General features: G+C 38.1%; 1 protein-coding gene across 2 annotated transcripts; it reads left to right on the forward strand.

Annotated features, from left to right (window-relative positions):
- The first annotated feature begins 601 nt into the window (after window positions 1-601).
- Window positions 602-16,480, forward strand: LOC111283865 (E3 ubiquitin-protein ligase UPL2-like). Of its 2 annotated transcripts, XM_022872621.2 has the most exons (18): window positions 602-942; window positions 1,110-1,230; window positions 2,999-3,094; window positions 3,171-3,377; window positions 3,528-10,095; window positions 10,242-11,335; window positions 11,423-11,716; window positions 11,798-12,002; window positions 12,254-12,507; window positions 12,595-12,893; window positions 13,163-14,282; window positions 14,369-14,515; window positions 14,679-14,759; window positions 14,848-15,073; window positions 15,176-15,315; window positions 15,646-15,752; window positions 15,934-16,047; window positions 16,257-16,480. In XM_022872621.2, exons 2-17 carry the CDS (start codon window positions 1,135-1,137, stop codon window positions 16,034-16,036), a joined length of 11,037 nt encoding a protein of 3,678 aa, XP_022728356.1. In that variant the 5' UTR covers window positions 602-942; window positions 1,110-1,134; the 3' UTR covers window positions 16,037-16,047; window positions 16,257-16,480. The 2 variants fall into 2 exon arrangements, with proteins under 2 accessions (XP_022728356.1, XP_022728281.1); XM_022872546.2 differs by lacking the exon at window positions 16,257-16,480 and having other exon boundaries at window positions 15,934-16,215.
- The last annotated feature ends 914 nt before the right edge of the window (window positions 16,481-17,394 follow it).

Consider the following 17,394-nt stretch of genomic DNA (forward strand, 5'->3'; position numbering starts at 1 on the left):
AACTTAATTTATTTATTTTTCAATTAATTGAATTAATTTAATTCAATTTAATTTTGAAATAAGAAAATTTGATTCAATTAATAAAAAAATAATTTGATCAATTTAATTTTAAATGATTCAATTAAAAAAAATCAAACTGAAAAAATGAGTATATTTAAAAAAATATCAAAATCAACAAAATAACATCATATGAATTAATTTTTATAAAATTTTAGTTAAATTAATAAATTTAAAACAAAGTATAACGATGTTGTAAATTGAAAAGTTCAAAGTTCAAACTCTAGTAATGCTTGATACTTACTTTTAGAAAAAATCATTGAGAAAGAAAAAATAAAAAATAATTTTGATCATAAAAGTATAATCCATACTGAAATACTTCAATATTCAATACTAAAATATTGAATGAAATACTTGAAAAGAATTTCATTCAAAATTTTTTATAAAAAAAAAAAAGGAAAAAAAAGAAGAGTGAGCAGAAAGAAAGAAAGAGAAGAAACTAGAAAGAAGAAGAAAAAGAAAAAAAAGGAAGGGCCAGGAAAATATAAAAAAATGACCCCTGCAGCCGTGTAGCGTTAAAAAGCATTGTGTGTCAGTCTCTCTCATTCGCACAACTATTATAGTCCTTTTTATTTTTTTTACTATTTCGTTCCTAATATTTCATTCCTCCCTGAGAGGCCCGTAATTTCCCCTTTTAATCCCCTGCCCTTCTTTTTTCTTCTTAAACACCGTATAAAATCCTCTCAAAACTCAAAATTACATAAAACCAAACAAACACTTAAACCAAGCCACCCTCTTTTCTTCCTCCTTTCTATTAGCTTTTGGGGTTTTCTCTCTATTTTTACCTTCTCTTCACAAATCTCTCTCCAATCTCTTTTCTTTAATTTCATGCTCCATATTTCGGATGTGTGAGCATCGCTCGCTCTTCTCCGTCTCCTTTCTCAGGTCTCCTCTCTCGCTCTTTTGGATTTTCAATATTTCTATATTTTATGTAATCTGATATCTGATCTGATTGGATTATTTTTCGATTTTTAAAATCTCTGATTTCCGTATTTTAGGGTATGATTTTGCGCTTCATTTGTTGATTATTTAAAAAATTTTTTTTTTTGTAGTTGGAAGTAGAGAAGTAGAGGTGAGATGGCGAATATAAGATCGACTTTGCCTTCGAGGCTTCGCCAGCTTTTGTCTGGCGAAACCTCCATCGGTCCTTCTATCAAACTCGACTCTGAGCCCGTAAGTCTTTTTTTTTTTTTTTGTTTAAATTTTCCCGAGAAATGCTTTCTGATTAGGGTTTGTCAGAATCTTGTAATGTTGATGAACCCATTAGGGTTTTTAATTATTACTCTTTTGTCGTAGTAATTAGTATTTCAATGTTGTGTTTGTTTCTTTATGTTAATTTTTGGTTTTGTAATGGACTGTTGGGCTGATACTACTGATTGCTTCTGTATTGTGGTCAATTAAGAGAGAGTAATACTTTAAGAACGAATTGATGCTTACTTTGTAGTATTAGTTGTGGTTTGTTACGTTATGTGCATTAAAAGAAGTATAATGTCTTAAACTGAAGACCTTACATTGTTTGGACACGTTACACATCTATCTGCTTAAGACACTTATAGCGTTTAGTATTTACAAATGTTTTATATAACAACCAGGGCAATAATTTGGTGTCAGTTGTAGTATTTCACAATGTTGGGCTAAGAGGAGGATAATTCACGTTTACTCATGAATATCATTCATATTAAGTAAGAATAGGAGGTTTTAAAGTTTACTTGATTTTTTTTTAACAATGTAATGCTTAATTAGAAAATTGAAGCAGGTAGTTTGTCATGGACATTCTTCTTAGGACGTGATGATTTTTGTTACACTGTGTTTTTTCTTTTTGGAAAAAAAGTTGTATTAGTAAATTGTGCATTCCATGTTATTTTTCTCTAGGTATAATTTTTCTGCATGGTTCTAAGCATACCTTCTTTCTCTTAGAATTCTTTGCGTGAAGATATTATGAAATTATCTGCTTAAGGTTAAAAGGACTGTTTTTTTCCATTCAATGCTTTCTAAGCCATTTAAATCTAGAGTTGTTAGACAGTTTAAATTGATCAATGCTAGTTCTTTTGCAACCTTTTACTTTTAGAATGATTTATTATTGTGTGATTTAGTGCTGGTGCTTGTAATTGGATGTCCTTTGTTGTTGTGTGAACTTTTTGTTCTGGTAATGAACTATAAGTGTATAATTTATGCATATATATGCTGTCAAAATCCATTTGATATATATTTTTTTTCTCTATTCAAAGATATTAATAGCTATTATAAGATGTCACAATCTATTTTCAGTTAGTTGTGTGCTTGGTATGATTTGTTAGACCTTTGACAACTTCTTATCTCCTTGAGAGCATCTATTTCTGTTGCTACATTGTGAAAGTGTTAGAAGATTTATATAATTTCTTTATTATTTTATGTGTGAAATTGTTGGATTCCTCTTAATTATTATTAGAGAACCATTAACATCTTTGTGCATCTAACAAGTAGGCAAGTAGGCAACGGATATTTCATTGTTAACAAAGTGGTAAGAATAATTATGATCCACCAGTTAGCCAAGACTTAGAAAGCTTTTTCTTCATTGATAGAAGGTGATTTTTTGAGTTCCCATGGCATTAAATTTCCATTGTTTTGACCTTCACATTATGGAGCTTCAAAATCCTCTTCATTTTTATGCTTTAAATTAAGGTGTTTTAAAATTATCTTTCTATGCATTGTTTCTTTGTTACTCGCATTTGGTTTAACTCCCATCATCCTTTAGGGAATAAAGACCCAACACCATTTATGCACATGCTTCCAGGAACATATATATATGTCGATTTATATATTGGTTGTCATAAATTTGCTTGAATAGAATATATACTGGTTTCCATGAGATTGCCTGCATGGTTTAGAAAGCTTCTTTTTTCTTTTTTTTAATCTTTTTTTTTTCTGGGAAATAAGTCAAACATCGTACTGTCACTTGCAGCCTCCTCAAATTAAAGCATTTATTGATAAAGTGATCCAGAGTCCATTACAGGATATAGCAATACCTCTTTCAGGCTTTCGATGGGAGTACATTAAGGTGATTTTGTACTGCTTATTTCTCTTGTTTATCTTCTTTTTTTGGTTCTTTCACTCACTTGTTGCTTTTTATTCAGGGGAATTTTCATCATTGGAGGCCACTGTTTCTTCATTTTGATACATATTTCAAGACGTACTTGTCTTGTAGGAATGATCTTCTCCTGTCAGATAAAATTCTAGAAGATGATAGTCCATTTCCAAAGCATGCAGTTCTTCAAATACTACGAGTAATGAAAACAATCTTGGAGAATTGCCACAACAAGAGTTCATTTGATGGCTTGGAGGTATGTTGAGATGGAGTCAGAAATTGTTCTTTTAACTATAGTGATTTGCAAACTTGTTTAGGTCCTAACTTGTTCATTTATGGGATGCTCTATCTATGCCCTTCGCCAATATTGTTTTATCTAATACAACTCTTGTCATTTTCCTTCCAGCATTTCAAGCTTCTACTTTCATCCACTGATCCTGAAATCCTTATAGCTACACTGGAGACTCTTTCTTCACTTGTTAAAATAAACCCATCTAAGGTCCACGGGAGTGGTAAGTTGATTGGATGTGGCTCAGTAAACAGCTATCTGCTGTCTCTTGCACAGGGATGGGGGAGCAAGGAGGAGGGATTGGGTCTCTGTTCATGTGTTTTGGCAAATGAGAGAACACAGGAGGAAGGGCTTAGTTTGTTTCCATCCAATGTAGAAAATGATCGTGACAAGTCTCAACACCTGATTGGCTCTAGCCTTTATTTTGAATTGCATGGGCTCAATACTCAAGGCACTGAAGAAAGTAGTGGGAATTCAAGTTCTACTTCGAGAGTCATACACATTCCAGATCTACATCTGTGGAAGGAGGATGATCTGTTAATAATGAAGCAATGTATTGAGCAATATAACGTACCTACTGAGCTCCGGTTTTCATTGCTAACAAGAATTAGATATGCGCATGCCTTTCGGTCGCCCAGGATATGCAGGCTGTACAGCAGGATTTGCCTTCTTGCATTTATTGTGCTTGTTCAGTCTAATGATGCTAATGATGAGCTGACATCATTTTTTGCAAATGAACCAGAGTATACAAATGAATTAATCAGGATCGTGCAGTCAGAAGAAACTATTCCTGGAACTGTTAGAACTCTTGCGATGCTTGCATTGGGAGCTCAGTTAGCTGCATATTCAGCATCTCATGACCGGGCACGGATTTTGAGTGGATCAAGTATTAGTTTTACTGTAGGCAATCGAATGATTCTCCTGAATGTTCTTCAGAAGGCAGTTTTGTCACTGAAAGGTTCTAGTGATCCATCATCTCTTGCTTTTGTTGAGGCACTTCTTCACTTCTATCTGCTTCATATCGTGTCATCCTCTGCATCGGGGAGTAATGTTAGAGGGTCAGGAATGGTTCCAACCTTTTTACCTCTTTTGGAGGATTCTGACCCAAATCATATGCATTTTGTCTATTTGGCTGTAAAAGCTCTGCAAAAGCTCATGGATTATAGTAGTTCAGCTGTGTCATTGCTTAGAGAACTGGGTGGAGTGGAGCTTTTGGCTCAGAGGCTACAAATAGAAGTGCATAGAGTTATTGGTATGTCTGGTGGAAATGATAATTCAATGGTCATTGGTGAATGCTCAAGATACAATGATGACCATTTGAATTCCCAAAAGAGGCTTATCAAGGTGCTTTTGAAGGCTCTTAGTTCTGCTACATATGCCCCTGCAAACTCCACTAGACTGCAGAACCCTCATGACAGTTCACTGCCTGATACGTTGTCACTCATATATGGGAATGCAGATAAATTTGGAGGTGATATTTACCACTCAGCTGTGACTGTTATGAGTGAAATTATCCATAAAAATCCAACTTGTCTTCCTACACTTCTTGAACTGGGTCTTCCAGATGCATTTTTATCTTCAGTGTTATCTGGGTTACTTCCATCTTCAAAGGCTATAACATGTGTTCCAAATGGCCTTGGTGCCATTTGTCTTAACGCCAAAGGCTTGGAATCAGTGAAAGAAACTTCAGCATTGCGATTCCTTGTCGACATCTTTACCAGCAAGAAATATGTGCTGGCAATGAATGAAGCAATTGTTCCTTTGGCTAATGCAGTTGAAGAGCTTTTGCGCCATGTATCTTCATTGAGAAGCACTGGTGTTGATATAATCATTGAAATTGTAAATAAAATTGCTTCTTTTGGGGACAGCAGTAGTTTCCCCAGGTCATCATCTGTGGAAAAAGTTAATGGGAGCACTGCAATGGAAACCGATTCCGAAGACAAAGGAAATGAAGAGCATTGTTGTCTGGTTGGTGCAGTGGATTCTTTAACTGAAGGAATCAGTGATGAGCAGTTTCTCCAATTGTGCATTTTGCATCTGATGGTTTTGCTTCATAGAACAACAGATAATTCTGAAACTTGTCGCCTGTTTGTGGAGAAATCAGGAATTGAGGCTTTACTGAAGCTTCTTTTAAGGCCCAGTATTGTACAATCATCTGAGGGGATGTCCATTGCTTTACATAGCACCATGGTTTTTAAAGGGTTTACTCAGCATCACTCTGCTCATCTTGCACGTGCCTTCTGTTCTTCACTTAGGGAACATTTGAAGAAAGCTTTGACTGGATTTGGTGCAGCTTCAGTGTCCTTTTTACTGGATCCCAGGCTGACTCCTGATGATGGAGTCTTTTCTCCCCTTTTCCTTGTTGATGAGTTCCTTCTATTTCTTTCTGCTTCCAAAGATAATCGATGGGTTAGTGCTTTGCTTGCAGAACTTGGAAATGGCAGCAAAGATGTTCTGGAAGACATTGGTCGTGTCCATCGTGAAATTTTACTGCAGATTGCTCTCCTTGAAGATGCCAAGCTTGAAATGGAGGATGATGGTGCTACTGCTAGTTCTACCGAGCCTGAGTCACAAGAACTGGAATCTAGTGCAAGTGATACTGAAGAGCAAAGGTTGAACTCCTTTAGACAGTTCCTTGATCCATTATTAAGGAGAAGGACACCAGGATGGAGTATTGAATCCCAGTTCTTTGACCTCATAAACCTTTATCGTGACCTTGGCCGAGCTACTGGCTTTCAACAGAGATTTGGTATTGATGGTTCGAACATGCGGATTGGTGCCAATCATTCTACTTCATCAGATGCTTCTGGATCTACCACTAAAAAGGAATACGACAAGCAGAGGTCATATCACACCTCTTGCTGTGATTTGGTGAGGTCACTTTCCTTCCACATTACCCATCTGTTTCAAGAGTTGGGAAAAGTGATGTTACTTCCTTCTCGTCGTCGGGATGATACTGTTAATGCATCCCCTGCATCAAAATCTGTTGCTTCTACTTTTGCTTCTATTGCATTGGATCACATGAACTTTGGAGGTCATGTAAATTCTTCAGGCTCAGAAGCATCCATATCCACAAAGTGTCGCTACTTTGGTAAGGTTATTGATTTCATTGATAGCGTTCTTCTGGACAGGCCTGATTCCTGCAATGCTATTATGCTAAACTGCTTATATGGCTGTGGAGTTGTTCATTCTGTTTTGACAACTTTTGAAGCTACCAGTCAATTACTATTTACTGTTAATAGGGCTCCAGCATCTCCAATGGATATGGATGATGGTAATGTAAAGCAAAATGAAAAGGAAGATGGAGATCATGCATGGATTTATGGTCCATTAGCTAGCTATGGTAAACTTATGGATCACCTGGTGACATCTTCTTTTATTTTGTCTCCATTCACCAAACACCTGCTTGTGCAACCACTTGCAAGCGGAAATGTTCCTTTCCCAAGGGATGCTGAAACTTTTGTGAAGGTTGTTCAATCCATTGTGCTTAAGGCAGTGCTTCCAGTTTGGACTCATCCACAGTTTACTGATTGTAGTTATGATTTAATCACTACAGTTGTATCTATCATTAGGCACATTTACTCTGGTGTTGAAGTGAAAAATGTTACCAGCAGCAATAGTACTCGTACTACTGGGCCCCCTCCAAATGAAACAACCATAGCAACAATTATAGAGATGGGATTTTCTAGGTCTAGGGCAGAAGAAGCACTGAGGCAAGTTGGATCTAATAGTGTGGAGTTGGCAATGGAGTGGTTATTCTCCCATCCAGAGGAAACCCAGGAGGATGATGAGCTTGCACGTGCACTTGCCATGTCTCTTGGGAACTCTGAAACTGACACAAATGTAGATGTTACGAATGACAATAACCAGGAACTTGAAGAAGAGATGCTCCAACTTCCTCCTGTTGGGGAGTTGTTGTCAACATGTACAAAGTTGCTTCAGATGAAGGAACCTCTAGCATTCCCAGTTAGAGACCTCCTTGTATTGATATGTTCCCAAAATGATGGTCAATATAGGCCTGTTGTTATTTCCTTCATTCTTGACCAAGTGAGAGATTCTAGTTCTGCTTCTGATAGTGGAAACAATTCTCTGCTTTCTTCACTTTTTCATGTTCTTGCATTAATTCTTCATGAGGATGTGGGGTCACGGGAAATTGCCTCAAAGACTGGAATGGTAAAACTTGTGACTGATTTACTTTCAGAGTGGGACTCTGGTTCAGTAGACAGGGAGAAACGTCAAGTTCCAAAGTGGGTAACAACTGCTTTCCTTGCTCTTGATAGGCTACTGCAGATGGATCAAAAATTGAGTACTGAACTTGTTGAGCAGTTGAAAGGGGACAATGTTAGTAGTCAGCAGACATCTGTCAGTATTGACGAGGATAAGAAAAGTAAGTTGCATTCTTCATTTGGATCTCCAAGACATATAGATATTCATGAGCAGAAGAGACTGATTGAGATTGCTTGTAGCTGTATAAGGAACGAGTTTCCATCTGAAACAGTGCATGCTGTCCTGCAACTATGTTGTACTCTGACTAGAACCCATTCTGTTGCTGTTTGTTTTCTTGATGGTGGGGGTGTAAGTTCACTTCTTTCATTGCCAACAAGTAGTCTTTTTCCTGGGTTTGACAACATTGCTGCTACTATTATCCGTCATGTCCTTGAAGATCCTCAAACCTTGCAGCAGGCAATGGAAGCTGAGATAAAGCACAGTTTTGTATCTATGGCTAACAGGCATTCAAATGGAAGGGTCAGTCCACGTAATTTCCTTGTCAACCTAAGTCCTGTCATTTCTCGTGATCCAGTAATATTTATGCAGTCTGTTAAGTCTGTCTGCCAAGTTGAGATGGTCGGTGAAAGGTCTTATATTGTTTTGATTAAAGACCGTGACAAAGATAAATGCAAGGAGAAAGAAAAGGAGAAGGAGAAAGCATCAGACAAAGATAAAACACAACAAAATGATGGAAAGGGTAATTTGTGCAATGTGAACTTGACAGGTCCTGGGAATGGGCATGGAAAGTTTAATGATTCAAATTCTAAGTCATTTAAAATGCATAGAAAATCTCCTCAAAGCTTTGTAAATGTGATTGATCTTCTTTTGGATTCAGTTAGTGCTTTTGTACCTCCCTTGACAGATGATGTTAGAACAGAGATGTCTGTTGATGCACCATCGTCAACTGATATGGAAATTGATGTTGCTTCTATCAAGGGTAAAGGAAAAGCTATTGCAATTGTGCCTGAGGAGAATGAAGCTTCTGGCAAAGATGCTTCTGCATCACTTGCAAAGACAGTATTCATCTTGAAACTTTTGACAGAAATTCTGTTAATGTACACTTCATCTGTTCATGTGCTGCTCAGGAGAGATGGTGAAATTAGTAGCTGTAGGGTCCCTCATCAAAAGGGCTCAACTGGTTTATCCACTAGTGGAATATTTTACCACATTCTTCACAGTTTTATTCCGTATTCCCGGGACTCAAAGAAGGAAAGGAAAATTGATGGTGACTGGAGGCATAAACTAGCAACCAGGGCTGGTCAATTTCTGGTTGCATCTTGTGTGCGTTCTGCAGAGGCCAGGAAGAGAGTCTTTACAGAGATTAATTATATCTTCAATGACTTTGTTGATTCCTGTGATGGTTCCAAACCTCCAAGCAGCGGTATGCAGACTTTTGTTGATCTGCTGAATGATATACTAGTTGCCCGTACACCAACTGGGTCATGCATCTCAGCAGAAGCTTCTGCCACTTTCATAGATGTTGGTTTGGTTGCATCATTAACACACACGCTTGAAGTGTTGGATTTGGATCATGCTGAGTCACCTAAAGTTGTAACAGGGCTCATCAAAGCTTTGGAACTTGTAACCAAGGAGCATGTTCATTCTGCTGATTCTTCTGCTATCAAAGGTGAGAATTCAGGGAAACCTGCTGACCACAATCAATCTGGGGGAGCAGATAATATTGTTGATGCATCACGGTCCGTGGAAATGGCATCTCAGTCCAATCATGATGCAGTTGCAGCTGACCATGTTGAATCTTTGAGTACTGCCCAAAACTATGGTGGGTCTGAAGCTGTTACTGATGATATGGAACATGACCAGGATCTTGATGGAGGTTTTGCTCCTGCTACTGAGGATGATTATATGCAAGAAACCTCTGAGGATGCAAGGGATCTTGAAAATGGTGTAGGCAATGTGGGGATTCATTTTGAAATCCAGCCCCATGAGCAAGAAAACCTTGATGATGATGAGGATGAGATGTCGGGAGATGATGGGGATGAAGATGACGATGATGATGATGACCATAATGATTTGGAGGAGGATGATGTACATCACCTGTCTCATCCTGACGCAGATCAAGATGATCATGAGATTGATGATGATGAGTTTGATGATGAAGTATTGGAGGAAGATGATGAGGATGATGGTGATGATGAGGGTCGAGTTATTCTAAGGTTAGAGGAGGGTATCAATGGAATGGATGTGTTTGACCATATTGAGGTTTTTGGAAGAGACCACAGCTTTGCCAACGAAACTTTTCATGTAATGCCAGTTGAAGTTTTTGGTTCTAGACGTCAAGGACGTACTACATCCATTTACAGTCTTTTGGGGCGCAGTGGTGAGAATTCGGGCCCTTCAAGGCATCCTCTTTTATTGGGACCTTCATCACTAAACTCAGCCTCTCCAATGCAGTCAGGTTTTTTTCCCATATATTCTAATAGTATACATTTTTTTTTTTATTTTGTTGTAATTTACAACTTTATGCCTGTTAATTCTGTAGTTCTTTGTGCATCTCTAATTTTAACAACCCTTCACCGTTCTCTCTACTTTGCTTTCCTCCAGACAATGCCCATGATATGATTCTTTCAGACAGAAACTCTGACAGCACCTCATCACAGTTGGATACTATTTTCCGGTCTTTGAGGAACGGGCGTTACAACCATCGTTTGAACTTGTGGGTTGATGAGAGCCAGCAAAGCAGTGGGTCAAGTGCAGCTAATGTACCACAAGGTCTTGAAGAGTTACTTGTTTCCCAGCTGAGGCGACCAGTCCCTGAGAAATCTTCTGATTACAACACATCAATAGTGGAACCTCAGGCCCGTGGTGAAGGTAGTCAGTTACAGGAATCAGGGCCTGGTTCAAGGCCTGAGATTCCTGTAGAAAACAATGTACATAATGAAAATGCTAATGAGCGTCCATCTTCTGCAGCAGTTGATAGCTCTCTCAATGCTGATGGGAGACTTGCAGTAAGCAATTCTCAGCAAGGAACAGATGCATCAAGTATACATTCACAGTCTGTTGAAATGCAATTTGAGCAGAATGATGCAGCTGTTCATGTTGTTGAAGCAGTGAGCCAAGAAAGTGGTGGTAATGGGGCTGCTTTAGGGGAAAGCCTACGAAGCCTTGATGTTGAGATTGGAAGTGCAGATGGCCATGATGATGTTGGAGAAAGGCAAGTTTCTTCAGATAGAACTCCTGATCCACAGGCTGCTCGTGCAAGACGAACAAATGTGGCTTCTGGGAATTCTACAGCTGTTGGTGGGACAGATGCACCTCTTTTTAGTGTTACTGAGGTTTCAGAGAATTCTAGTCGAGAAGCAGATCAAGATGGTCCCGCTGCAGAGCAGCAGATAAATAGCGATGCTGGTTCTGGATCAATCGATCCTGCATTTTTGGATGCTCTCCCTGAGGAGTTGCGTGCTGAAGTTCTTTCAGCTCAGCAGGGTCAAGTAGAGCAGCCTTCAAATGCTGAACAACAAAATTCTGGAGATATTGATCCAGAATTTCTTGCAGCTCTTCCCCCAGACATCCGAGCTGAAGTCCTTGCACAACAGCAAGCACAAAGGCTTCATCAATCTCAAGAACTTGAAGGTCAACCGGTTGAAATGGACACAGTCTCAATAATTGCAACATTCCCTTCAGATTTGCGAGAAGAGGTATGATTTTTGTTATAATGTGGTTAAATTTTAACTTGTAAGTGGAAGATGTCTAAACATTTTTCCTTTCGTTAATTTTATCCTCAGGTTCTATTAACGTCATCTGATGCTATTCTTGCTAATCTCACACCTGCCCTTGTTGCGGAGGCAAACATGTTGCGCGAGAGATTTGCGCATCGCTATCATAATCGTACCTTGTTTGGAATGTACCCTAGGAATCGCAGAGGTGAATCTTCTAGGAGAGGTGAAGGTATTGGATCCAGTCTGGACAGGATTGTGTCACGCAGATCTGTTTCTGCTAAGCTAATTGAAGCTGAAGGAGCCCCTTTAGTTGGCATAGAAGCTCTTCAAGCAATGGTTCGGATACTTCGCATAGTTCAGGTGCTCTCTCAGTAGGTTAAATTTTCCTTTTGATGTTTATCCTTGATTTTGATTTACTTATTAACATTTTTAATCCTGCAGCCACTGTATAAAGGTTCATTGCAAAAGCTTCTCTTGAATTTATGTGCTCATAATGAAACCAGAACAGCGCTCGTAAAAATCTTGATGGACATGCTGATGCTTGATACAAGAAAGCCTGTCAGTTTTTCAAATGCAATTGAACCACCATACAGGCTTTATGGTTGCCAGAATAATGTTATGTATTCGCGTCCTCAACATTTTGATGGTAAGATATGATGCACACAACACGAGTTCTTAACCCTTAGTGATTCTATATGGCTTGTCATAAGAACATTTTCATTTTCTCTCTCCATTTTTTCCTTTTTGAGGAAAAAAATTCTCTTTTTGTAGGTGAATCTTTTACTTTCCTTTTATTCTTATGAGTGTAATATATGGAGGAATTTTTTGGTTTGTTCATTATTTGACTTTTAGCATTCAGGGTTCTAATTGGTTTCTTTATCTTATTTCCCTTTGTAGGAGTTCCTCCTTTGGTGTCTAGGCGAGTTCTTGAAACTCTCACTTACTTGGCTCGAAATCATCCATATGTTGCGAAGATCTTACTTCTGTTTAGATTGCCTCTTCCTATCCTACAAGGGCCAAGGAATATTGATCAGTCACGTGGAAAAGCTTTGATGACTGAGGAGCACCAGGAGGGATACATTTCCATTGCATTGCTTTTGAGCCTTCTCAATCAACCCCTCTACCTGAGAAGTATAGCACATCTTGAGCAGGTGATGAGTGATAACCCTATTCTAAATATGTTAAACAATTTTACATCTTTGCTTTAATTATGTGCTCATTTATGCTTTTTGCACCAGCTGCTTAACTTGTTGGATGTCATCATTGACCAAGCGGAAAGGAAGTCCCTTTCATCTGAGAAATCGAGGGCATCTTCCACTGAACAAATACCTGCTTTGCAAATTTCAATGTCTGATGCTGACATCAATGCTGAGAATCGTGATGCTTATTCTGGGGTTGCTGAATCATCTTTAAAGACTGCTGATTCGTCCACACCCTCAACATCTGGTGCAAGTAATGAGTGTGATGCGCAGAGTGTACTGACCAATCTCCCACAAACAGAGCTCCGACTTCTATGCTCATTGCTTGCAAGGGATGGGTAAGTTATATGTCTACACAATGTATTCTTTATGCCAGCTATTTTGTTGGAATTTATCTCTTGTGCTCTAATTGAAGAAAGGTCCATGTTTTCATTTTCTGTAACTTGTTTGCAACCAATGCCTACACCCACACCCCCAAAAAAATGACACTGGATTTTGCTGTTTACACCTCCTATCAAATAATTATTATCTTTTCGTTGTTAAATTCTAAATTTGATCTGGTGCCTTTTTTCCATTTGCTCTGGCTGATGTTTTGTTTCCTACCCAGTTTGTCAGATAATGCATATAATCTGGTGGCAGAGGTAATGAAAAAGCTGGTTGCTATTTCTCCAAGCCATTGTCATCTGTTTATTTCTGAGCTAGCCTGTGCTGTACAAAGTTTGATTAAATCTGCCATGAATGAGTTAAAAATGGTCGGTGAAGCAGTGAAAGCTCTACTCAGCACAACATCTTCTGATGGAGCTGCAATTTTAAGGGTCTTACAGGCACTAAGTTCACTCGTTACTTCAACAACTGAGAAAGAAAAGGATCTGCAGCTGCTTCCTGAAACAGAGTGTTCTTCTGCTCTTTCTCTGGTGTGGGACATCAATGCAGCCTTAGAACCTTTGTGGATAGAGTTGAGCACTTGCATAAGCAAAATAGAGAGCTATTCAGATTCTGCACCAGATTTGTTAGCTCCATCCAGGACTTTCACATCGAGACAATCTGGTGTAACACCACCCCTACCTGCAGGCACTCAAAACATCTTACCATATATAGAATCTTTCTTCGTGATGTGTGAGAAGTTACATCCTGCACAACCAGGTTCTGGTCATGATTTTGGCATGGGTGCACTTTCTGATGTTGAGTATACGAGCACATCTGCTGGCCAGCAGAAAACTGCTGGTCCTGTCTCAAAATGTGATGAAAAGCATGTTGCTTTTGTGAAATTCACTGAGAAGCATAGGAAGTTGTTAAATGCTTTTATCCGCCAGAATCCTGGGCTGCTTGAGAAGTCATTTTCACTCATGCTGAAAGTTCCCCGCTTTGTCGATTTTGATAATAAACGTGCCCACTTCAAGTCCAAAGTAAAGCATCAACATGATCATCATCACAGTCCTCTAAGAATATCGGTTAGAAGAGCTTACATACTGGAAGATTCATATAACCAACTACGGATGCGGTCAACTCAAGATTTGAAGGGGAGGTTGACTGTTCACTTCCAAGGAGAAGAAGGCATTGACGCTGGTGGGCTTACGAGGGAATGGTATCAGCTGTTGTCCAGGGTTATATTTGACAAAGGAGCATTGCTTTTCACTACAGTGGGCAATGAGTCAACATTCCAGCCTAACCCCAACTCAGTCTACCAAACTGAACATCTTTCATACTTCAAATTTGTTGGGCGAGTTGTGAGTACCTTCTCTAATTGTTCCTATTGGATTGACACGTTTGTTTTCCTTAACTTTTTGTTCACTTCCTAAATAAAATTTTCTAGGTTGGCAAAGCACTTTTTGACGGGCAACTTTTGGATGTTCACTTTACTCGATCTTTCTACAAGCATATCTTGGGGGTCAAAGTTACTTATCATGACATTGAAGCAATCGATCCTGATTACTTCAAAAATCTAAAGTGGATGCTTGAGGTCTGTCGTATGTCAATATTCTGTTTCTTTTCCTCTTTTTCTCTTAGGGGGAGAGAGGGAGCAATAGAGTTAGTTTGCTGGCAATTATCTTTCTTGGTTCATTAGAGATTATATTTTTGCAATCCTTTTTTTCCTTACTTCTTTATTTATTTGTTTTTTCCAGAATGATATTAGTGATGTACTAGACCTTACTTTTAGCATTGATGCTGATGAGGAGAAGCGGATATTGTATGAAAAGACACAGGTACTGATTTTCATTGATCCTTTCAGGAAGCCCTTTGTAGCGAACTCTTTTTCTTGGTTATAATTATGATCTACCAAATATGATGCAGGTGACTGACTATGAGCTGATTCCTGGTGGTCGGAACATTAAAGTCACGGAGGAGAATAAACACCAATATGTTGATTTAGTTGCTGAGCATCGTTTGACAACTGCTATTCGTCCTCAAATAAATGCATTTTTGGAAGGATTCAATGAATTAATTCCTAGGGAATTAATATCTATTTTTAATGACAAGGAGCTGGAGTTACTGATAAGTGGTCTTCCAGATATCGATTGTAAGTGTTGTAAACCAATTAATATAATGTTAATTACATGATAGAATGCTTTATTTTGCCACCATTTTCTGAATATGACCTGATCTATGATCTGTCTCCTAGTGGATGATATGAGGGCAAATACGGAGTACTCTGGATATAGTGCAGCATCACCTATTATTCAGTGGTTTTGGGAGGTTGTTCAAGGGTTCAGTAAGGAGGATAAAGCTCGGCTTCTACAGTTTGTGACAGGCACCTCAAAGGTAATTCAAGACCTGAAATTGTAGATAATACTACTTGTAATTTGACATTTCAAGTTGTTAACTGTAGTTCAACCCAAAGGTTAATTATTTAATGCTTGAATTAAAATTAAGGTAGGATAAGTGGGCTTTTAGTTCACTGTGAAATCATGAACCTGTTTATTTATTCGAGTATGTATAGATATAGCAGAGCATATTAGTTTATAAAAGAACTTTTGTTTCATCACCTGTCCCAATTGTTACTCTTTATTATATCACTACACTGGTGTATAAAATAACTTTTGTTTCATAACTGGTCTCAAATCCCGATTGTTGCTCTTTGTAATTTCACAGGTGCCTTTAGAAGGTTTTAGTGTGCTTCAAGGAATTTCAGGTTCACAGAAGTTTCAGATACACAAAGCATATGGCAGCCCTGACCACTTGCCTTCTGCTCATACCTGGTACTCCGTCCAGTCGCCTCTGATATTTGTCCAAAAATATTCTTTGTCTGAACAATATATTTGGTTAATTGTGCTACTTGATTTCCTGTTTTTTTTTTTTTTTCCTTTACTTACAATTTGCTTTGTGCCACTTTAGACCTTTCCTTGTTAATAAGAAACATTTCCTTGTGATTAAATGCAGTTTCAATCAATTGGATCTACCCGAGTATCCATCGAAGGAACATCTGGAAGAGAGATTGCTGCTTGCAATTCATGAAGCCAATGAAGGGTTTGGATTCGGTTAAGATTTGAACCGGTAATCAGAGTCACCATGTAGATAAGATTTATATGCATCGAACTGGATTAGGATCTTGTTATTGTGGTTATAAGATCTGGGCTGACGTTGAATTGATACGTTTTATAATATAGTGTACAGTCACATATTGGCTATCGGAATGGCTCTGGCAGTTTTTAATTTGCCTCATTTTCGTTCATTTACCCTACTTCTTCTACTTTCTCTTTCAGATCTGCCGTTGTTATCGAAAAGAAAAACGAGAGGCTCACTAATGATAACACCACATTGTTAACTTGAGAGTCGAGACCCTCTTTCCATAGAGTCTTGCATGAAATTTGGTCATTTTATTACTTTAAATTGTACAGTAAGTCAATCAAGTAAGTTTACTACCTACTATATTTTGTTACGTTTTCTCTATTTTTCTTATTGGATTTGTAAAGTTAAACGAGTTTAATGGGTTTGGGCCATAGTCCAAGTAGGATTTAGAGTTTGGATCATCCTTCGAATCGTACGCCATGAAAAAAGAAAAGATCACTGCGACTCGACCCAAAAATAAAAAACGATACCAATAGGCAAAGGTTGCCTTTAACAAAATTGAGGTAAAATCGGCATGATTTAATCAACCAAAAATTGATAACAAAGGTAAATTTAGTAATTGAGAGAGAGAAAAAAAGAAGGAAAAAATAATGCTAAAATTAACTCCACTTCCCATTTGTTGTTCTCCCTATCTTATTATACCGTGATATCGGTTGATTTTGTCGATGGATTTTCAACTGTATTGAGTGGCTTTGTACTCCTTGTAATCCTAACTAGTGCTCTAGATGGGTCAATTTGCAGTGTCGTGAGATTAGAGGGCTGCAAATGCTCTTGCTTCACGGTCTGAAAAGGATCAGTGAATATGAAACATACCCTTTGATGTTTAAGCAGGTTTGTCTAGAAGATTTTCTATAATTTGTGGACAAAATAACTGTAATTTACCATTATTTTTCTCTCCAACTCCATGATTGATCGCATTCATATTTAGTAGAAACATCCTTCCACTTTGCAGCCTGTTTTTCCAAGGCTTGATCTACATGAACGTTAGGCATGATCAGAACTCAGAACATTTCAGCTTTTTTTTGGACAAGTCAGAAGATCTCTGTTTTCTAGCAAAGAGAGTGGATATTACATTTCATTCGTTCATATATATTTTTTTACTTTAGCAACCTCCACTCCCTCAATTGTCCTCTATCAAGACATTCAGCTAAACCCCTCCTTGGCTAAATACATAATTTGGAGACACCTACTAAAACCTCATGTTCCATTTTTTTTTGTTGGCAAAATTCTACAAAAAATGCTGTGAGCCTGAGAGAAATTTGATTCAAAAAT

This window comes from Durio zibethinus, chromosome 3 (genome assembly GCF_047325235.1).
Source record: "Durio zibethinus cultivar Kanyao isolate XHJ-2024 chromosome 3, ASM4732523v1, whole genome shotgun sequence".
Taxonomy (NCBI): domain Eukaryota; kingdom Viridiplantae; phylum Streptophyta; class Magnoliopsida; order Malvales; family Malvaceae; genus Durio; species Durio zibethinus.